At 43.2% G+C, this 23,879-nt stretch overlaps 1 protein-coding gene across 1 annotated transcript; it reads left to right on the forward strand.

Annotated features, from left to right (window-relative positions):
• Positions 1–20,502: 20,502 nt before the first annotated feature.
• On the forward strand, positions 20,503–23,630 carry socs3a (suppressor of cytokine signaling 3a). The gene is made up of 2 exons (XM_084438747.1): positions 20,503–20,659; positions 21,423–23,630. Exon 2 carries the CDS (start codon positions 21,579–21,581, stop codon positions 22,209–22,211), a length of 633 nt encoding a protein of 210 aa, XP_084294873.1. The 5' UTR covers positions 20,503–20,659; positions 21,423–21,578; the 3' UTR covers positions 22,212–23,630.
• Positions 23,631–23,879: the final 249 nt, after the last annotated feature.

The following is a 23,879-nucleotide window of genomic DNA, read 5'->3' on the forward strand; positions in this document are numbered from 1 at the left end:
TTAAAATAGTTCTTATGTAAGATTATGCCAAACTAGTTTATACGTTTGTTTTTTTAGACTTTCAGCTCTTGAGCAATTTGAATTTTTCTGTACTCAGTTTTTATGGTTACACCACTTTTTTTTTTACTCAATAATTCTCTCGAAATGAATTAAAACCACAACTTTTTAGGGCAGGCTGTCAGAATAGAATGTATGCAAGTAATCTTTAAGTTTATTTTCATTTTTTAACCTAAAAAATTTAAATTTAACCAAAGGGACATAAAAAAACAAGCGTCACATCTTTGACCCAGGTAACAGGGATAGCTAGCTAACTTGCATAGTTCAGGTAGACCTAATGTTAGCTATTGTTAGAGTTATTGCATTATCTCATATCAAGACATTTTAATGTGCTAAAAATAAGACTGTTGCAGGCATAGGAAGAACGGCCAGCCTACAAAATTAAGAGCGAGTGAGACAGAAAGAGACTGGATTTGGAGTGAGTGAGACAGAAAGGACTCCTGATACTAGTGCAGCCAGCCAGTGTGAGACTGAGTAAGAGATGCCAGTCCCTAGTTCAGGCTCAGCTTAGCTCGTCCTCATGGTATGGTTTTTATGATCCAATAGCCAATTTTCCCAGCGGTGTCATAGCAGGGTAAACACAGGTGTACCGTGTAACATTAATTATGACCCTGTTTTATTTACTGTAGTGTGTCACAGCCATTCCAGTGAGCCAGCAAGCACTATAACGGCCCTGGCCCACCTAAATCCTAAATGTTACAAGGCCATAATTACTGTTCTTAATTACATCTGTGTTTACCCTGCTATAACAACTCAACATGGCTGCTGGGAAAAGGGTCTATCCATATACCTCTGGTAGTGGTATTTGATCGAAGGGTCATCATGTGGTTTAAACAATATAAATAGGCCTACTTGGTATAATAGGTATATCATTGACTATCATTATATAATTACATACTATAATATTATATTATTATAGTGTAATCCGATCAGTTCTGTATAGAAATTGCATGCCAAAAAATGCTTGGGTCTCAGGAGGCTAAAGGGATAGTTCAGATTTTTTTGGACATAGAGCCTCATTTTCCACTTGATGAATATGATTAATGGAGGCCATGTTCAGATCAGTGTATGCTGATTGGACAGATCAATATACATTAAATGTAGGACATGATAAAATGGCCACCTAAATTTTGGCCACCCTAAAATATCTGCTTGCCACCCCTTTGCCACTCCGAGTATAAAGCTCTAGAATCGCCACTGACACCTGCATACATACTGAATGGTTGATCGATGATCAATGAAAACACCCAAATACTTATAACCTGAGACTACAGTAGCTCAATTACCTTTACTTGGGAAGTTAAGATATTTGGAAGATTTGTCGGCAACTCACTAGCGTTGAAAGACGAGTTTAGTTTTGTCCGTATTTAATACAGTTGCTGCAGATGGGACTGCACAACATCAAATGCAAACCGTAGAAGGTTAAAGGTACAACACATGACGAATAACAATAAGTAATAGAAAACAATTTTGAAAACAATATAGGTCGTAAGTCAAAGTGACATGTCGGTAAGGTTAAGTGAGTGTTACTGCCATTAGGGCCGATGTACGGGAATGGTGACCCTTTTCAGGAATCTCGCTGCTCAAAATAAGGCAAGATACAAGAGTCCAATGTCTCAAGTCAGTGAGGTGGGACAGAACAAGAGTTGTTCAGAGCATACATCAGATACTGTAGATTCTTTAGTGGATAGAATGCAGTGGAGCAGGTTGTCAAACCAGGCCAGAGAGAGGACCTCTCTGTTTACGGACACTGTGCTACTGTTCTCAGAGGTCACTGACCCCCAAGTGTAGGAGTTTGAGAATAATAATGTAGGACTGAGGGGGAAATGTCGTCTGTGCATTCCTACCTCTGAGTTACCACCTCACAATGAGACCAGGCCATCTGTGGAATATATGACTACTGACAGGTATGGGAGGATGTGATTACTCTTCATGTGCACACACACGTACGCACATATGCACACACACACACACACACACACACACACAATCATGCATACACACATTGTACTGATTTGTATGAGGTCTGGTGAGTTTTGGGAACACTTCCATGGGAAATGAGGCACAAAGGAACATTGAATGGATCTCAAATGGGGAAATCACCCAGGGGAAGCATTCCAAAAGCACACACACACACACACACGCACCTGCAAGGACAACAATCCTAAAAGAACTTTCTGGTGCACATGGCTGGATTCCCCCTTTATTGCTACATCGGTGCAGCTGGGTGCATCTTGGGTAATGTATCCATAGAGTCAGGTCCTCCATTGTTGTCTGTGCAGTACTAAATTACTTATCAAGGATCAAGGATGGATTTAATTCCCGCCAACCTTCCCGGTGAAGTCCAATAATATGGCCTAGTCCTCTGCAGGGGCAGTTTGGAACAGTAGCCCCTGTCTGTCTGTCTACTCTACCGGTGTATCAACCTTGCACATACACACTAAATCCATCCGGAAATGTCAGACACTGCTTACTGGCACCACTCAGGATCAAGTTACTACTATCGTGTTAGAGTGTGTGTGTGTGTGTGTGTGTGTGTATGTGTGTGTGCGTGTGTGTGTCCGTGTGTGTGTGTGCACGTGTGTATACACAAAGCCTATTCAGCTAACCGGCAGGACCTCTCGACCAAGCAACCTTTGCTATTAAAATGCAGACAGATTATTTACCATCTGCCCGATGACATCAGCTGGCTATTCCTGGGGTTTGTGGGAATCAAAGTCCATTTGAAGATTCTGGTTATGTCACTGGCTCCTCTATCTCCATGTGTTCGATACTGATAAAGGGATGGTGGCGGCTGCTGCAGGCTGAGAGAGGTGGGCCGGATCAAATGAATCCTATTAACTCCCATGATCCAATCAGTACATCTGATGCAGCACTTGACCACTTGATTTGTTTGGCCGAATACGTTTCAAATAGGGATGGGAATCGAAAACCGGTTCTTGTCGAGAACCGGTTCCCAGTGAATCGATTCCTTGGAATCGTTAGCCAAAATCCTTAACGATTCCGCTATCGATTCCTGTCGTTGCTGCACATGCGCAATGTCGTCACACGCACGCTGCCTTGTTTTGTTTTATTAGACCGCGGTAGAAGAAGCCAGCAACATCAGGGCTCTAAGGTGCGACCATTTTACTCGCATTTGCGACTAAAAATAGTTTTGTGCGATCAGAAAAAATCATGGATCACACTGTGCGAGTACTGTTTTCAATTATCCATGCAAATTGGATCAAACTAGTCAAAATTTCGCGCACCCATATAGAAAACTACAAGTCCCATAACTTTTTATTTTATTACAAGTCCCAAGACTGCAACCTGCAATGTGCAGAACTCTCGTGATGACGCGCGAAGAAAATTAATGTTAATAAACCTGTTTGTACTCTTTTTTGCCCAATGAGAATCGATAAGAGAATCGATAAGCAATCGGATCGATAAGCAGAATCGAAAATTTAATCGGAATCGCTAAAATCTTATTAATTCCCATCCCTAGTTTCAAAGCACCCCTCTGTCTGAACGCGGAGGAATCGTGTACCTGAAGCCATGGAAAATCATGACATAACTAGTTCTATTTTTAGCACCAACTGCTTCCCCAAAAGCATGACTGGGCACTGATGGATCCATTGTGACAGCTCGCAAAGTGAAACTTAACAGTAAATGTCAAAACTTTTACCCTTACAGAATGTCAGTGGGGTGTGATTTGGAAACAAAGGGGGGGAAATTCCTGCCCTGGTCAGTTGATTGTGATTTTCTCAATTTCCAGTTCAACTCCATTGTATTAAAAAGTTGGTCTCACAATAGCCAAACATTATCCCATCACCATGTGAAACACAGTTCTTCCCTTTCTGTAATGGGATCACAGGATCTCCTGACCTTACACCTCAACACAATAACCCTCCCTATTCCTCTTTACGGTATCACCTCAGGTCATGCCAGGAATCACATTTACGGTTATCCAGCCACGCTGAAATTAGTTTCTCCTAACTCTCCCACTGACGCATGAAAGCCTTTCACACAGAAACTCTGAACAAAGAGATCATACACCATCAACCTGGTTGAGTATGGCATCTCCAGTATGTCACTGTCAATGAAACAATACAATGAAACAGGCTACTGTAATTGATCAGAACAAACCATGCCTGTGCTGGAAATTGGTGAAACTGGCACGCGCAACCGGCAAGTAGCCTACTGCTGCTGCGTTGTGGTTCATTGAGCACTATCAAGGTCTGAATTGATTATATCGATAGCTAATAAATTATGACAAGGTTCAAAATGCCTTAGCTATCTAGCCATTGCACAACTATTCTTCTTCAACAAAATAATAATTTCCAGAGCAGAGAAAGTCTCTCTTTGTGCCTGGTGATGGCTAACATGATGGCTAGCTAGCTAACTCCACAGACCACAGGCACAGCTTCAGTTAGCTAGCTAACGTGTTACATTACTGACAGCCAGCAACGTTAGTGCTAAGTAGATAGCTGACTTATTGAGTGCTTAACTGACTCAAACCTTCCGTTTTTAATACCTGTGTAAGTTGACAGCCCTACTAGCTTGCTAGTTAGCTAGCTAGCATAGTATGGAATCCGATTACACTGGCTACTGATAGCTAGCTAGCTACCCTAATTACAGTACGTTGCACTATATTGCCTTCCTAGAATAATGCCTAAAAAGACTACATCAACTGAAACGGATTGTGCAACTTATAAGCACATGGATGATTGTCAGGCGGTTGCTTGGCTATACTATAGTGCTATATATAGCATTTCCAGTGAAGGGGCATGATGCTTGCTCGGCTCCGCATGATTCAACCAGGACTGCATGACTTTATGGAGGCATTATTTAATACAAAAAGTGAATAAAGTAGGCTATTTATGTTTTTCTTGTGTTCGTATTCATGTCAGACCATTCAGTTAAAGGGATCACTGAATTACTGATTTAAAGTCATTTATTCGTAGGCAGAAGGCATCCTTCAAATCCTCTTATTTCACTCAATGGCCTTTGTGCCTTGGTATGTGGCCTTTGTGCCCTAAAATGTTGAGTGACACTGAAGGCCAAATGGCCTTGCCCCTAAAATGATGAAATTCCTACCCTGACTGGGATGATCTCAAAGACCATAAATAGGAAAGTGCACAGTATGTGGGACTGAAGGAAGGAATGCTAAATGGTGCATACTGTATGTCTGAGGCTTCATGCTCCAAAGCATTACTGACTATTAATCATACATTATAGGACCATCTATACCAGCTCACTAATCTGGCCCCCGGGTGATACTGTTTTTTTTGCTTCCCTCTGGAATATGTAGGGGTGGGACGTCTGCCCACCTCCCTTGTTCTCTGTAAAGCGCATTGTGTTGCCTCTGGGTATGAAATCCGCTATACAAATAAAGCTTTGATTGATTGATTGATTGATCTAGTGCCAATTGTTCATACTCAAGACATAGTTAAAACCAAACAACTATGGATTCCTCTCAAAGTCCAAGACTGGGACCACATGCTGACAGCTGGATTGGAATGACTGCTTAGGAAGAGGACAGTTGGACTAAATCAACTACGCTGTTTAGCGTTTACTGGAAGAAAACGCTCATTGAGAGAAATATGTTTCATACTTGGCAACTATTTGCAGAATAAGCAGAGTAAAGAACATTCATGTCAAGTCCAAGAGACTGGGACTGACAAATTAATCACTTGGAAAAATGGTCCCTAAACTGTAATCATTCCCATGAAAGTAACACAGATACTGTAGTACTCCATGGAAACAGCAGGAGTGGCTTCAGTATGACTGGGAAGATATTATGTATGTAAATACACATCATTTCCCTATGTAATAAAAGTTATGCGGAACGTGCTCAAATAGGAACATTGGGTACCACTTTACAGCTTGCTAATAACAGGGTAATACTAGGGTAATAGCACTGCAATTACCATGAGTTACTAGTAGTAGTTACCTGTGTAGTTTTCAGGGTAATAACATGCTAATATCTACATTATTACTAGGAAATTGCTAGCAAATATTAGTAGTATGTGTAATTACCCCTAATCCCCATGTTCTATTTCGTGGACCTCCGCCCCACAGGGCAAGCTCCTTATTGGCTTAACCAATCGTAGCTAGCTACATTGAAAAAAAACATACACGCACCTGCGACCAAACAGGTCCGGACACCACTATTATACGGGCCGAGCCCGTATAACTGCTCCTGGAAACTTTCAGCTTGCGAAGACTGTGAAGAAAGAAGATGACTAGCCAGCGACTCACCGTGGAGCTGGCAGCATCCCTCGGGGCGCCCCGGCCTGCACTGCCTAGTCTGACTGAGAAGTTCTGCGGTTGCAGTGCCATCGATAGCGACGTGGGACATCCTCTGCTTCATTTTCATGGGGACCCACCAGATTTTTGCATGAACTGTCCCAGACCCATGGAGAGATCTGCAGCATGCAGTAACATAGTTAGCGTAGCTTACGTAGTGTACACAGTGATACGTATCAGCAAAATAACTCTTATGGGTCTGGTGTTGAGACTAAGAAACACCAATACTTTAGCAGGTTTTCGCTAATTATTATATTTTAATGTTAAAGTAGCTCAATTATTTAGTGAATACATTTTATTACAGGATATGTAAATTAGCCGAATGTTGCTACATGTGTCTTTATGATGACTGGACCATGTGAAATTGCACAATGGTTCAAGAATTATGCTGCCTTTACTGGAACTGACCGCTGTTGCTGAGCCAGAGGGCACAGATAAAAGTTTCTGGTAAACTCACATTTAACCTCACTGCAATCCACTCTAGTATTCACTTATAATCAGCCTGTTTACGAGTGGTTGCTGTCAATTACTGCCATTTATTGAACAATTTGGTTTCTTTGAGTTGGAGAAGAGAAGTGAGCTCATGAGAAGTCGAATCTTATTACTTGGTTCTGAAGATTTTACAAAAACATCACGGCGCGAGCAGGGGCAATTTCCACAATGTAACCAGAGAAGCCCTCTAGGCGTATGATGAATTACAAAACGTGAAATAAAGCATAATCTTTGGCTGAGAGCAGCATGGGTCGAAGTATATCACATTACTCTCTATCTGGTTTCTCTATAAATAAATCTCCCCAGAACTGTTATGTGTTTTTGTAATTAAGTTGATATCGTTTGACAGTCTATAAAAAGGTCCATTCACTATGTCGACACAAAACACTCCTAATACTTACTATAATCAGCATCATTCCCTTTTACCCTGCCACTCATCTCTAATGTTGATTCTCTCTGTGTTTCTCAGGAGTTTAATTCCCAACCATTGATCCTGTGCGACTTTAAAGTCGCACAATAAACAGACGTTTGAGATCGTCTAACTTCCGTAGTTTGACGTATTTCCGACACAAACAAGCTATGAGGGTGGGATATAATGTTTAGAGGAATTTGATTGGAACATTCACAAGTGGATGGGTTTTAAGAACTTTATCGACAGATTCGATAGAAGGATAGCGTTGATTGACGGGTGGATGTCATGAGATTATTGGCCTAAAATATAAGGTACCTGTTGTCGTAATTGCACGTGACCTACCATTTTCCAGGAAGTAAGAAATTATATACTTTGATATAAGATTACAACAAAAGTAGAATTTTGTAATTTTTGGGGGGCATACATCGTTGAATAGGTCAACACTATTACCAATTATGTGAACCAAAATGGGACAGAATACTTTTTTCATTCCTGTGCGACTTTAAGCAAACTTCTCTGTTGATCTACTGTAATCCCATGGCGACTGGTCAGAACACGCCAGGGGACTTGGGACCAGCTTTCATCACCCCAAACATCAGACCACCCATTGAATGTCACAATCATCTTGTGTCAATAGGTCATTGTCCAAATGCAATATGCATGTGTGATATTCATCATAGCTTCAGTGCACTGCAGTTAACCCAGGATGATGTGTTGTCTGATGGTTTGTCAATAAAACACCAAGTCTCGTAACAGCAAATCCATCGTCTGTCCGTTCCATCCTCAAATTCATTAAACTCCAACATAAATCTGGCAGTCACAAACAGTACTGGATGCGAGTCAAGAGTAATCAAGTATCAACGGATAGCATCAGGGCCAAAGGTGCCTGCACAGATAAGGTGCGTCAAAAAGGTAAGCAAACTTGCTTTAGTATAATATTTCTGTGCAGAAACCAGCCCTGGGGTCATCCAAAAGCATTAAAGTATAGCACTAAAGTCTCACCAGTAAAGAACAAACAGGAAAAGGGGAAAACAGCCAAGTGAGATGGACAGAGACGAGGGATCTGCTAAATGTGCACAAAAGGATGCTGACTTTGAGCCAAATGCAAGACAAGGGTCCTGGAAAGCAAATGAATTCTGTATTTTCTATTTTAACATTTGTGGTTGATTCTACCAGTGTAGCATGACTAGTATGACTGAGAATGGGTTAGGAAAAGTCGCCCCTGATGGTTAAGGGGGATTCTTGTCTATTTAAGTGTTTGTGGTCATTTGTACCGGTGTAGGATGACTAGTATGACCGAGAATGGGTTATGAAAGTCGCCCATCTGTTTGTCTACTATGATTGTAACTGGGTCCAATGATCTGGACGGGTGTTGGAACCGAGCGTGGGTGCTGATAGCTGACAGTCACGGCCCGGAAGGGGTTCCGTTGGACTGTTAAAGATATGGAGGCTAGCCTCTTGTAATTGAGGAGGCTGGCTATCTTACAGTTAATGTGACAATCAAACTTACGGTATGTGACAATCTGACTCCCTCAAGCGGGAAGGATATGGAGAAGTTCATATGAAAAGTTGTTTCCAAGGACTGAGAGAGAGAAAGCTTTGGGTAAATGATGAGAAGGGATGTTTAAAGAGCAGACCAGCCGCTCCCAAGATTTGAGAGCGGACTTGGGAGACACCAGGAGAGAGTAGACAAAAGCCGTGCATGGGACAGGAAGTGGTTGTCTTTTGGAGACATGGACTGTGAGCCAGTCGGAGACATGAGGACAGAAAACCCCCCAAACTCTCTCACTGCCTCTCCTCAGAGTGCTAGTGCTGAGAGGAGCAGGACTCGATCAATATTTTCCTTTGGCGAAAGAGAGGGTGGCGGGCTAGATTTGTGAGCAATTTACAGCATGAGAGAGAGAGGAAAAGGCGGGGCTGGGCCCAGTGCGGGGCCAGAGCCCGCGGGGGGAGAGGAGTGAATATGTACAGACACAGACACACAAACCAGCTACACAGCACTCAGGCCAATGTAGAGAGACACATCCTCCAACGAACATGCCATCAGCCAGGTGCAAGCGCATTCCAGGGTGTACTCTCGGAGGCACGAAAGCATCCCCTGAGTGCACAGACTATCTACCAGACACAAACAACAAGTGATATGCCCTCTGACCAGTGCTTCACCCTCCCCCCCCCCACACACACACAGGGCTGAAAATTAACACCTGCCACCCGCCAATGGTGGGTAAAATTTCCATTTTGCGACAAAATTTCGGAGGCTATCCGCCACGGGTAAATGTTTGTACCAATAGAGTCATGTAATAAATTATGCGTGCAATGTCGCCACATCCATGCCATAGCCCCGCGGCATTCTGTTTGTTGTGTGTTGCACTTAAATAGCTCCCCTGCCTCACCAAATAAAGTTTTCAGTCACATGACTATTGCGGAGCCTCGCGCACTAGGAGAGACTGGTGACGCGAGGCTACTCGCACACAGAAAATTGTTCCCATTTACCTTAGAGGACGCGCGCTACTACAGTCGACACCTGTGGAGAAGGCGAAGTCAAATGAAACTAATTTATTTGAAATTTTACTTTGGCCTCTTCCTTAAGCATGTATTCAACATAATACTATTATCTGAATGTACTGAAAGTACAAATATATATATACACTGCTCCAAAAAATTAAGGGAACGCCAGTCATCAATTATCATGGCGGATCTCCATGAACAAAATAACCAAGTTGAAAATCTTTACTGATTGCATTGTGCAATTCGCCGAGAACAAAATGACGGTCAATGGAAACCAAAATCATTAACCCATTGACAGCTGGATGTGATTAAGTGTGAGGAAGTGTTCCCTTAATTTTTTTGAGCAGTATATATATATATATATATATATATATATATATATATTGGTGTTAGTTTTCTACTTCTGGTCTTTTGTATCTTAATAGTTAACATAACTATTGTCACTGAAAAGTCAAAGAATACCATCACACCATTATTTTTCTTACTCCCTGTCTTCTTTGATTGAAAGAAGATTCGATTGAAAGTAGCAATAATCAGCCTGAAACAAAGCATCAGCCAAACAAGAAAGGCAATTTGGTGACTGGTTCTGAGTCAGTGTTCACCTGTTCTCAAGATAACTACTCACCCAGGAGTCTGCCTACCCCTCCAATATATCTCTAGCGCTTCCAGCAATATTCTGAGCAAGTGCAAATGCTTTTTGTCAGTTGACATATTATGTACTGAAGCAATAACTCATGAAAGGCTGTGGTATATGGCCAATACACCAGGGGTTGTGCTGCGGTCATAGGCACCAGGCGCAGACGAGCCGAGTACCGTCGACCAGCACAACCCGTGGTATATTGTATTTTATTATACCACAATCCTCGAGTGAGTTATTTTTTTTATACAACTGTTATCTGGAAACATGTATGGGATAAATGCCGACTATTTCAGTGTCTTTATATCGATTTCACTGAACTCTCACGACGAACAATGAGCCCTAGCAACCAAACGAATGCTCCTGTCCAACCTACCCACTGAGCAAAGACACGTCTAAAAGACGTCTTTTATACGTCTTTTTTGTCTTTTCGGACGTCCAAAGACATCCAATTAGGAGCCAGAATGAATTATTTTTTTTTACGTTCAGATATTGGACCCGTTTTGCACGTCCACAGACGTCTGAGATGGGTCCAAGCCAGACGTTTGTATATTGAGGGGTCCAGCAGACGAACACACGGGGTTCTGGACCGACGGACGTTATTAAGACATGATCTGAACGTCTCCCTGACGTTGCGTGTTTGCTGGGTAGCTAGCCACGAACGAAGTGTAGTCTACCTTTGCTGTGCAACTGCGAGTTGCAAAAGTGCTGACGATAAACCAGAGTGGTAGGTTACATGGCGGCGAGAACAACTCAAAATTCACATTGAATGTTTAAATTTTTCTTGAGGAGAAACCGTTATGTTGTATCGGAACCAACAGACCGTTAAGCAACGGAACTAACGTTTTCACAGACAGTAATAATTGGCGCAGTAATATTTCACATAGAACTGTAAAGAGGCTTTGCACGTGGTATATCGTGGCATAGACAACTGCTCTTAACCAATCAGATTGCGAGGTCGGAACTACCCGTTGTATAGGCTAATAGTTCCATAACGAGTATGATCGATTGTTTTGGAAATTGGCATCCACACTGATGGTCAAGTTAAAAGTCAAAGTTATAGTTATCAAAGAGATCAAGTCCTCGTACAAATCATTTTCTAATATTTTTGAGTTGGGGAAAGTTGACCCAGGTGTGGGTCGTCGAGCAGTTACCAAAGAAGGCACTGCACGGCTGAGTGTGCACGCTACTTCAGCTACACCGCCTCTTTTACATAATGCGAGGACGGCCATACCTGCCTGCAAGGCTGAATGTGTTACATACCTGGGGTCCCGGTAGGGGGGGAGGGTGGGAGGGGGTCAGAGGTAGGCAGAAGGGTAGCAATGCAGCACGAGCAGAGCCTGTGGGGGCAGAGTTATGGCTGGAAGGAGTATTTGAGTTGTTTTCAAAACGATGGACGGCTACCAGTGGGGGAGCCCCCCCCCCCCTCCCGCTTGCCCCGCTTCCTCGAGGCGGACACAGCCAGGCCCGGGTGACGAGCCTCTCCTACATGTGCTGCTCTGGGGGGTGAAGTCCAGTGAACTTCATATAGGTTGAAGTTCTAGTCTTCAAAGCTTTTGCGGAAACTGGTGAAGCAGGGAGACCCCCTGGGGCATATAGAGGCCGCCCCGTGGTGAGGTGTGTTGTGGGGAGCATTTGGGGGGGGGGGGGGGGTAGCACTAATGGCTGTTCTGTTCTCTCCACCTCTCGTCTGTGACTATGCTCTCGAGCCGTCTTTGGCTCTGCAGGACTGGCGAGTGGAGATGAGGGAGCGGGCTGGGGCCTCTGCTCATCGACTGCGTGTGTGACCCCTGTGACCCCTCCTTCTGGAACTGAGACGATGGCGCGTCCTTCTGCTCATCCCAAGATTGCTATAACGCTTGTTCCCTATTGTGTGAAGAAATGCCGATCATAATTTAACAAAAAACTTGTTTCTGTTACATAAATAAATAAAACATCAAGTATCGTAACAGCAAATCCATCATCTGTTCCATCCACAAATTCATTCAACTCCAACACTGCCAAAACAGAAATCTACAGGCATCATACTTTCCAGTGGTTTACTCAAGCCTTCAGTGCCAGTGGGCAGAGGAGACAGACAGAGAGCGCCGCTATTGGATCAGACACGCATCAGTCATAGCAGACCCCTCCACCACCTGACCTCATAGTGTGACTGAAACCTTCCCCCTGAGGGAAGCTCCTCCTGGGAGGCTCAGAGCAGAGCCAGCAGTCTGGCCTCCGAGGACGATGACGTACACATTCCCCCTGCTGCTAACCATGGGGCTGTGGAGTGGACAGACACACACACCAGCCCTGGCTAACTACTCATCCATTACAGCAAGACTGGCTCCTATGACTGTCTTCAGCTGACATAAGTCATGGACCTCAGCCCCAAACCCAGGAAGTATTAAGCATGTTGGACCGGGCAAGCTCGCCCTCTGGGATTCTAGGATCTCTGGCTTGGCTCTGGCCAACAATCGACCTGTCACAAATTCATTGTCTGACATTGACTGTCATACAGTATCACTTCCAGTAAATTTGTGTCCAGCATGAAATAAAAGGACTGAGCTCTATAACCAAATATTACAGATGGGTTAATAATACAAGAAGAGACTAGAGAAATGGACTTTCAGACAAAGCAAAAGGGAAAGAACATGATGGCAGTTGATTATTTGTGTATTGCCAGGTTGTTGAATAGAACTTGCCAGAACTTGCCAACGGTTTATTATCAAATGATTGAAACTAACTTCAATATTCAAACAGACAAACCACATGATGGGTTATAGCTATATGTCAAAGTGCTTGGTATGGAGAGCCAGAGACTTGTCATCAGAATCAGGTCTAAGCCTCCTGCTAGGAAATGAACCCAGATAAATGTGGTGATATTTGTGACAGACAGGATTCTAGATATTGCTTGCTATTCCATTGAATGTGAAAAAATGACCCTCTTTCTCTCGAAAAGGACCTAAGAGTATTTTTTATTGTGTCCTATTTCCTGAACGATACAATGTTTACATGAGTGACAAGGAAATGGCAAACAAGTTTTGTCTCATCTTTTATAAAGATATTAAAAATGTCCAGTCAAGTCTTTGGCTGTTGAAGCTTGAACAGATTTGAAGAAGACATACAGTAGACATAGCAGAAGCCAGCAGACCGAAACAACTTTGCACATATTTATATTAACATTTCTATAATTTATAATAAATAGCAGTATTTTTCTATGAATGAACTGTTGTGTGACTGTGTTTTGGTCACATACTATACAGGTACATACACCCAATACACACAGGGTATTTTATTATAAAAAAAACAATAAAAAAACAGAAGTGGGTCATTATCCACAGCTGAGGAAAAAAAAGATCAGTATAGTTGTAGGGATGAATGTATTTTGTTTATTGCAAAGCCTACACAAATAATACTTCATGTTATTTCAACAGGTATTTAGTTGTCACAGTAGTAGCCTATTGTATATAGCAGGGAAGTAGTGGTGTAGGCTACAGTAGATTCAGACTAAATACACCCGAACTGAGAACCGTTCCGGGGAGGTACAGTATTCTAGCGAAAGAGGACCTACTCTCAACTATTGACTATAGTGAGTCACAGTGTTATCGTATGTGGTTGAATCTGCTGAAGTGAAAAGTGAGCACAAGCGTTATCTAGTTTAAACAGAGACCCATGTTCCAGTGCTCCATACGCAGAAGAAGGATGCCAGGGCCTAGTGCTCTGCAGGGGCAGTTTGGAACAGTAGCCCCTGTCTGTCTGTGTCTACTCTACCGGTGTATCAACCTTGCACATACACACTAAATCCATCCGGAAATGTCAGACACTGCTTACTGGCACCACTCAGGATCAAGTTACTACTATCGTGTTAGAGTGTGTGTGTGTGTGTGTGTGTGTGTGTGTGTGTGTGTGTGTGTGTGTGTGTGTGTGTGTGTGTGTGTGTGCACGTGTGTATACACAAAGCCTATTCAGCTAACCGGCAGGACCTCTTGGCCAAGCAGCCTTTGCTATTCAAATGCAGACAGATTATTTACCATCTGCCCGATGACATCAGCTGGCTATTCCTGGGGTTTGTGGGAATCAAAGTCCATTTGAAGATTCTGGTTATGTCACTGGCTCCTCTATCTCCATGTGTTCGATACTGATAAAGGGATGGTGGCGGCTGCTGCAGACTGAGAGAGGTGGGCCGGTTCAAATGAATCCTATTAACTCCCATGATCCAATCAGTAGGCTACATCTGATGCAGCACTTGACTTGTTTGGCCGAATTCGTTTCAAAGCACTCCTCTGTCTGAACGCAGAGGAATCGTGTACCTGAAGCCATGGAAAATCATGACATAACTAGTTCTATTTTTAGCACCAACTGCTTCCCCAAAAGCATGACTGGGCACTGATGGATCCATTGTGACAGCTCGCAAAGTGAAACTTAACAGTAAATGTCAAAACTTTTACCCTTACAGAATGTCAGTGGGGTGTGATTTGGAAACAAAAGTTGCAAAATTCCTGCCCTCGTGAGTTGATTGTGATTTTCTCAATTTCCAGTTTAAGTTCAATTTCATTGTCATGTGTATTAAAAAAAAAAGTTGGTCTCACAATAGCCAAACATTATCACATCACCATGTGAAACACAGTTCTTCCCTTTCTGTAATGGGATCACAGGATCTCCTGACCTTACACCTCAACACAATAACCCTCCCTATTCCTCTTTACGGTATCACCTCAGGTCATGCCAGGAATCACATTTACGGTTATCCAGCCACGCTGAAATTAGTTTCTCCTAACTCTCCCACTGACGCATGAAAGCCTTTCACACAGAAACTCTGAACAAAGAGATCATACACCATCGACCTGGTTGAGTATGGCATCTCCAGTATGTCACTGTCAATGAAACAATACAATGAAACAGGCTACTGTAATTGATCACAACAAACCATGCCTGTGCTGGAAATGTGTTCCCATTAGTCTATCCTGTCCCATTCCTCACTACCCCTGGTAGAATGCCCAACACGTTGGCACAGAAATGCCTTGCCCGAACGCCAACAATGTCAGAAACAATCTCACAACTGAACGTTCAGATAAAGTCCTTAATGTTTACAAATGACTTACCAACGGAGAGGGAGAATAATTGTGTGAATGAGCAGATGTTAAAACCTAATAGACTGTACAAATAAAAAAAATAAAAAAATAAAAGGCATTTAAGATTTTCCACTCCAGAAAATATCATGTATAATTTATTGAAACATAATAATCGCACCTCCTCTTTCTAGACTGCTGATCATGGCTGGTCAGTCACAGCTGAGATGATCCCAAAGATCATGAATAGGAAAGTGCACAGTATGTGGGCCTGAAGGAAGGAATGCTAAATGGTGCATACTGTATGTCTGAGGCTTCATGCTCCAAAGCATTACTGACTATTAATCATACATTATATAACCATCTATCTGGAAGGTCTGCTTTTATTCATGTATTCATATGTGGAATAGCCTACAACTGACTCTGAAGCTTGAGGTATTCCATTCATTTATGGAGTTTAAGTCTCTGGCTCTGGACCTTTGCACTTCTTCTTGTAATTGTTTTAATTGATTTGATTGCTTTAATTGATTTTGGATGCATTTTTGTTTGTGCCTATTGTGAACACGTCAACCCTGAAAATGAGGGAAACCTCAGTGCTTTTACGAGTCAAAATAAAGGTTTGATCTAGTGCCAATTGCTCATAAGTTAAAACCAAACAACTAAGGATTCCTCTCAAAGTCCAAGACTGGGACCACATGCTGACAGCTGGATTGGAATGACTGCTTAGGAAGAGGACAGTTGGACTAAATCAACTACGCCGTTTAGCGTTTACTGGAAGAAAACGTTTTTTGAGAGAAATATGTTTCATACTTGGCAACTATTTGTAGAATAAGCAGAGTAAAGAACATTCATGAAGACAGGAGACTGAGACTGACAAAGGAATCACTTGGGAAAATGGCCCCTAAACTGTAATCATTCCCAAAGTAACACAGATACTGTAGTACTCCATGGAAACAGCAGGAGTGGCTTCAGTATGACTGGAAGATATTATGTATGTAAATGCACATCATTTCCCTATGTAATATAGGTTCTGCAAAACGTGCTCAAATATGAAAATTTGGTAGCACTTTGCTTCACAGCTCGGTCATAACAGGGTAAGACCTTGGTAATACTAGGAAATACCATGGCAATTACCATGAGTTACTAGTAGTAGTTACTTGTGTAGTTATCAGGGTAATACCATGTTAATATCTACATTATTACTAGGGAATTACTAGCAAATACTAGAAGTAGTTACCTGTGTATACCTCCTAACCCCCCACTCCCCATGATACTGTGTGTTACGTGAAAACAGAGACTGTAGTTTCTATGTAATAATGTGGAAGCAGAGCTGGAAGCATTGTCGGTTTCTATTTAATTCCATGGTTATATCCTTCCTACTAACTAATGGTAATTGCCATGGTATTACCCTAGTATTATCATGGTATTACCCTAGTATTATCATGGTATTACCCTGGTATTACCATGGTATATTATCCTGTTATTACCGAGCCTTAAAGTGGTACCTAAAATTGATTGGTTCACTTTCTGAAAATCAAGAAATATATTCACTGACACAATAGGACATTGCAGAAATACACTCGAATGCATTCTAATTTGTGAGGAGGTGGTAATGACAAAGTGGAATTCTTCCCTTCCATTCAGCTCTCTAGGCAAGAAAGGCCAGACAGAGTGATCACATAAAACAAATTGCATTGAGAGAGAGAGAGAGAGAGAGAGAGAGAGAGAGAGAGAGAGAGAGAGAGAGAGAGAGAGAGAGGACAGGAAGTTAGTGCGGATATTGGATGACTTGTAATCATGCTGTATGGTCTTGCCCAACTGATAAGGAAGTTCTTGATCATATTCATCATGATCAGTCTTTTTCCCCAAATTTCACTGAAACTGTTGAAGTTCCTAGAATCATACAGAGCAAGGTCACACTTTGTGACAGGCAAGGTGTGATGAGACTAGCCAGCCAACTACTTTATTTACACAGGAAACTGGAAGCCATGGTGTTGGCTTCCTAACAGGAATTTGACCACAGTAACGATAAGCTATCTGTAGTGCCAGGAACCTGCCAGATCACTACTGGCTATGATGACATTATTACCACATTACTTCAGCGGTGACCAACTCACACTCTCTGTAGCTTTCACGGCTGTGACAGTCTCCCATAGCAGACTGCGAGTGATGAAAGCTCAGATATGATTCTTGTTTTTGCATATTAAATAGTCAATCCTATTGTTACGATATGAGCTGCAAAAAAAACATTCCCAGTATTCTCTTATCTTTTTCTGGCTGAGGAACATGTGATCACAGCTGTGTAGGATGGGCCCCTGCAAATATGATCAACAATGCTCTGTTGGCACCCATCTGAATTCAAAACTTGCTTTATCCAGCTGTAACAACAGTGAATAGCTATGCCTTTGTTGTGGCATAGATCATCTCGTAAAAGTAGCAAAACAGAATATATCTTAAAATATATCATAGTTCAGTTAAGCTCTGTAAAGCCAAGGACAACAAAATATACTGTCCACTGCTCCGTTTAATAGAGAGCCATGCTCATGCTCTCTTTCTCTGCCCAATGAATTTACTTGAGCCTTCTGTCAGTGTGGGAAAAGCTATGTGCTGTATAAAGTTGACTATTTTCTCAAAAACATACATTTGAACCACCAAACTACTATACGAAGCCAGAAGGGCTTTCATCTTTACTGGGAGGGAGAAAATTGCAAGGGATGGAGAGCAGCGTATTAGCCCACATCAGAACAGTTTCAGAAAGAAAAATATTTGTTAAACTCATGAATGACTCACTTTCACTGTATAAACAAGGAAACTTAATAAGAGACTTCTCTGTGATACATTATCTCTCTGTGTGTGTGTGTGTGTGTGTGTGTGTGTGTGTGTGTGTGTGTGTGTGTGCATTTGTGTGTGTGTGAGAGAGAGAGAGAGATAGAGAGAGCAAGATCGATAGAGAGAGAGAGAGAGAAAGAGAGAGAGAGAGAGAGAGAGAGAAAGAAAGAGAGAGAGCGAGAGAGAGAGATAGATAGAGAGAGAGAGAGAGAAAGAGAGAGAGAGAGAGAGAAAGAGAGAGATAGATAGAGAGAGAGAGAGAGAGCAAGATCGATAGAGAGAGAGAGAGAGAAAGAGAGAGAGAGAGAGAGAGAGAGAGAGAGAGAGAAAGAGAGAGAGAGAGAGAGAGAGAGAGAGAGTCGAGTCTGTGAGCCAAATCTATCCTCTGGCTAGCCAAGCCTCTCACCCTGTGCTTCAGATGCTGTGCCAAGGCACACAGAGCACTGGAACACTAGAACAACAGAGAATTGTTAGAAGCTCTCTTCAAGCCACGGGTGACTGAGCCATCTGACTGGACTGGCTGACCAGCTCTTCGACAGTCGACCTATGGTTAAACACACAGTCTTTTTAAAGTTTTTACGTTGACGTCTGATAGTGATTAAGTTACCCTCTACATCATCCTCCATCCTGCTGTTAGATACAACTCCTACACTTTTAAAAAGATGTCCCTTTCCTCCTGATCCCAAAATCTAAGATCGGAATTTTCAGTAGAATAAAAAATTGTTGAATGTCTATCCAGTGTAGCAATACTGGTTCCTGTCTGATAACACACTCAGAGTGGACACATACCATGTGTGGGTTTGTCCCGCTTCAAAGGAGTACCATAACTTGTATGACTTCCTCTTTCCTGGATAGGAAGACTGAGTGGACTCACCAGTTCCTCTCTGTTCACTTACATTATTTCCCCTGGAGGGACTATTAAGCCACAGCACGGGTGTCTCACGGTGATGACACGGTTGGGTTTGCTGGAAACAAGTGGAATCTCAAACAGTGAATCCCAGTGCTTCCCCCCCCCCCAACCCCCCTCCAACTGGTGGTCTGATTCACAGGGCACCTGACTCACCTCTGTGGACACAGCTGGCCCTCCCCAAAGCTCGTTAAGGAGCTGGGTCCTGGCGTCATCACCCCCGCCGGCTGTCCGCTTGTCCGCACCACGCTCGCCCTCGCGGTGTAGATCTGCTGAAACAAACACACAAACGAGGCACATGATGAGCCAAACTGGTTCATGCTAACCTACTGGAATGTCTCCGATAACGTCCCTGTGGTGGTTGGATGAGTGAGGCGGGTGTGAAGTGGGTAAGGATATCTGAACCAGGAAGAGTCCACCCTCCCCCACACCTCTTCCTTTGAGTCAGCAGGGAGGGAGGGATCTGGGAAGGGCATGAGTATTGTACAAGTCACATTTACTGTATGGACATAGGAAGTACTGTGGCTCATGCTTAGCTCAGCCTTAAGCACACACAAAGATAGGCTTATTAGGAACTGTGAAATCAGACCACAGTAATCATCAGTATGTCAACAGCAACAGGAAACAGTTATCTGTTTGCCTGTAACATGTATAAGCCATAAACCGACCAGGGAACCTGCAGTGTATCTAAAGTTGTAGATGTCCCGTATGCCTGGTCTGTTCAACCAAAGGTTGGCGCCCTCTATGGGTGATTCACATTAAGGCACTGAGAGATCTGAAGTGTGTTGCAAGCTCTCCACTAGGAGGCATAACGTAGGAGGCCTAGTTCTGCAGTCTGACCAACAACTCTGTTAATATAACCCCTTTATAACCTTACACTGCGTTCAAAATCATCTCTGTAATGTTTTCAGACACTATTAGTTTTGTACATTGCATAGCACATCAATTTAATTAGATTAAGAATCTAACTATGAGATTGGTAACTTGAGGGTTTAGTAATTAAGTAATAACTAGTTTATGTATTTAACCATTGCCTACGATCACAATTAGTACAAACGTACTGTCCACATGAGTAACCCTCACATTACAAATCAGGAAAACGTATTGCTTGGAACTTCATAACTTCGTTTTGAAGGAATAGCGCGGGGGAGGGGATGACTTCTCTGTGAATACCAGGAATCCTTTTTAAAAAAAAAAAACTATTCTTACTGACAATCTGCCAAGAGAGGGCCTTACTGGAAGAGGAGGAGGAGCCTCAGTCCCCCGACACATTATGAGAGCCCTACTCACTAGAACTAGCTCACTAAAGCGGCAACTGACTTGAGAGAGAAGAGTCCGCCCGTTGACGAAGGACGAGTTTATAACAGCGATTGGGATACAATTTGCACATACCAAGAGACACTTTCTACTAAACTATTTTCCCTTGGTTGAAGCAATTGGATAAATTGATTCAAGTTGAAAAGAACAAACAATATAAGGTAAGAAACCATACTTTCGCAAGTTTTCGCTACTTAGCTATTGCATTTAAACTTTAAAGTAGCTCAGTTATTTAGTGGATACATTTTATCACAGGGTATGGATGTAGGCCAAATTAGCCTAATGATGCTACATTTGTGCGTTTATGATGACTGGACCATGTGAAATTGCGCAACGGCTCAAGAATTACGCTGCCTTTACTGGAACTGACCGCCGTTGCTGAGCCAGAGGGCACAGATAAAAGTTTCTCGTAAACTCACATCTAACCTCGCTGCAATCCGCTCTGGTATTCAATTATAATCAGCCCGTTTAACGAGTGTTTGCTGTCAATTACTGCCATTTATTGAACAATTTGGTTTCTTTGAGTTGGAGAAGAGAAGTGAGCTCATGAGAAGTCGAATCTTATTACTTGGTTCTTAAGATTTTACAAAAACATCACGGCGCGAGCAGGGGCAATTTCCACAATGTAACCAGAGAAGCCCTCTAGGCGTATGATGAATTACAAAACGTGAAATAAAGCATAATCTTTGGCTGAGAGCAGCATGGGTCGAAGTATATCACATTACTCTCTATCTGGTTTCTCTATAAATACATCTCCCCAGAACTGTTATGTGTTTCTGTAATTAAGTTGATATCGTTTGACAGTCTATAAAAAGGTCCATTCACTATGTCGACGCAAAACACTCCGAATACTTACTATAATCAGCATCATTCCCTTTTACCCTGCCACTCATCTCTAATGTTGATTCTCTCTGTGTTTCTCAGGAGTTTCATTCCCAACCATTGATCCTGCAGCGTACTGACCTCCACCTGCTCCTGCTGTGGGAGTCCCTGACCGCTTCTCTGATCCTCCATCTCCTCTTCTGTCATCTGCGTGGTGCCCAGCGCTCGCCAGGCAGTCCAGAGCGCGGACGCAGCGCCATGGTAACCCACAGCAAGTTTGACTCCGTCATGAGCAGCAGCCCCTTCGACGCCAGCATGCGGCTGCCCCACCGTTACAAGACCTTCAGCTCAAAAGTGCAATACCAGCTGGTCCTCACCACCGTGCACAAACTCCAGGAGAGCGGCTTCTACTGGGGCGCCATCAGCGGCAAGGAAGCCAACGCCATGCTGGCCTCCGAGGCCACCGGCACCTTCCTGATCCGGGACAGCTCCGACAACCGCCACTTTTTCACCCTCAGCGTCAAGACGGCGTCGGGCACTAAGAACCTGCGCATCCAGTGTGACACCGGCTCCTTCTTCCTGCAGACAGACTCCAAGAGCGTGCAGGCGGTCCCGCGCTTTGACTGTGTCCTCAAGCTGGTCCACCACTACATGCCCCCCGGAAAATGCGCCTCTTCGGCGGGGAACACCCGGGGAGGGAACACCTACTACATCTACTCTGGAGGGGAGAAGATCCCTCTGGAGCTCCTCAAACCTTTCTCCTCTAGCATGTCCACCCTGCAGCACCTGTGTAGGAAAACAGTCAATGGACACCTGGACATCTCCAGTAAAAGAGACCAGCTCCCTCACCCTCTCAAAGAGTTCCTCCAGGAGTATGACGCTCCCATCTAGGGACTCTGGACACGATGGGCATAGACTCAAATGGTGACATGAAAGGACTCTATGGTTACAGTGTGGCCGTGATCCAGTCCAGGGGGGGGGTACTGTATACTGCCTGTGTCTGTGTGTGAACAGGAGTGTATGAGGCCCAGAGATCCAGCCTGAGCAGACAGAGAGAGAGAGGGAGGGAGAGAGAGAGCAGGATGCTGAAGGGTGGTGGTTCTCACAAGGGTTATAACCTCACCACACCAGGAAAGAGCTGGTCTAGAGAAGCGCCGCATGCAGCAGAAAGCTGGCTAAACAGAAATCTACAGGCATCATACTTTCCAGTGGTTTACTCAAGCCTGCAGTGCCAGTGGGCAGAGGAGACAGACAGAGAGCGCCGCTATTGGATCAGACGCGCGTCAGTCATAGCAGACCCCTTCTCCACCTGACCTCATAGTGTGACTGAAACCTTCCCCCTGAGGGAAGCTCCTCCTGGGAGGCTCAGAGCAGAGCCAGCAGTCTGGCCTCCGAGGACGATGACGTACACATTCCCCCTGCTGCTAACCATGGGGCTGCGGAGTGGACAGACACGCACACCAGCCCTGGCTAACTACTCATCCATTACAGCAAGACTGGCTCCTATGACTGTCTTCAGCTGACATAAGTCATGGACCTCAGCCCCAAACCCAGGAAGTATTAAACATGATGGACCGGGCAAGCTCGCCCTCTGGGATTCTAGGATCTCTGGCTTGGCTCTGGCCAACAATCGACCTGTCACAAATTCACAAGGTTCTTCCATGGACATTCACTGTCATATCACTTCCAGTAAATTTGTGTCTAACATGGAAAAAAAAAGACTGAACTCTATAAACGAATGTTACAGATGTGCAAATAATACAAAAAAAACACAGAAATAGACTTTCAGACAAAGCAACAGGGAAAGAACATGATGGCAGTTGTATGATTATTTGTGTATTGCCAGATTGTTGAATGGAACTTGCCAGAACTTGCCAACGGTTTATTATCAAATGACTGAAAGACAAACCACATGATGGGTTACTGTATCTATATGTCAAAGTGCTTGGTATGGAGAGCCAGAGACTTGTCATTGTCAAAATCAGGTCTAAGCCTCCTGCTAGGAAATGAACCCAGATAAATGTGGTGATATTTGTGACAGACAGGATTCTAGATATTGCTTGCTATTTCTATTGAATGTATGAAAAAATGAGTCTCTTTCTCTCAAAGGACCCAAGATTATTCTTACTGTGTCCTATTTCCTGAACAATACAATGTTTACATGAGTGACAAGGAAATGGCAAACAAGTTTTGTCTCATCTTTTATAAAGATATTAAAAATGTCCAGTCAAGTCTTTGGCTGTTGAAGCTTGAACAGATTTGAAGAAGACATACAGTAGACATAGCAGAAGCAAGCAGACCGAAACAACTTTGCACATATTTATATTAACATTTCAATAATTTATAATAAAGAGCACTATTTTTCTATGAATGAACTGTTGTGTGACTGTGTTTTCGATACATACCATAGGGGTACATACACCCAATACACCAAGGATATTTTATTATAAAAAAACCCAGAAGGGGGTCCTTCCACCAAAATGTCACATACATCACATATAACAACTGACACAAAATAATCAGTACAGTTATAGACTAAGTTTGCAAAGCCTACACAAA

Source organism: Borostomias antarcticus (genome assembly GCF_949987555.1).
Source record: "Borostomias antarcticus genome assembly, chromosome: 5".
NCBI lineage: Eukaryota > Metazoa > Chordata > Actinopteri > Stomiiformes > Stomiidae > Borostomias > Borostomias antarcticus.

What these genes read in the sequence shown, in the direction of transcription:
- socs3a (XM_084438747.1), top strand. Translation starts at nt 21,579, where the DNA reads ATGGTAACCCACAGCAAGTTTGACTCCGTCATGAGCAGCAGCCCCTTC.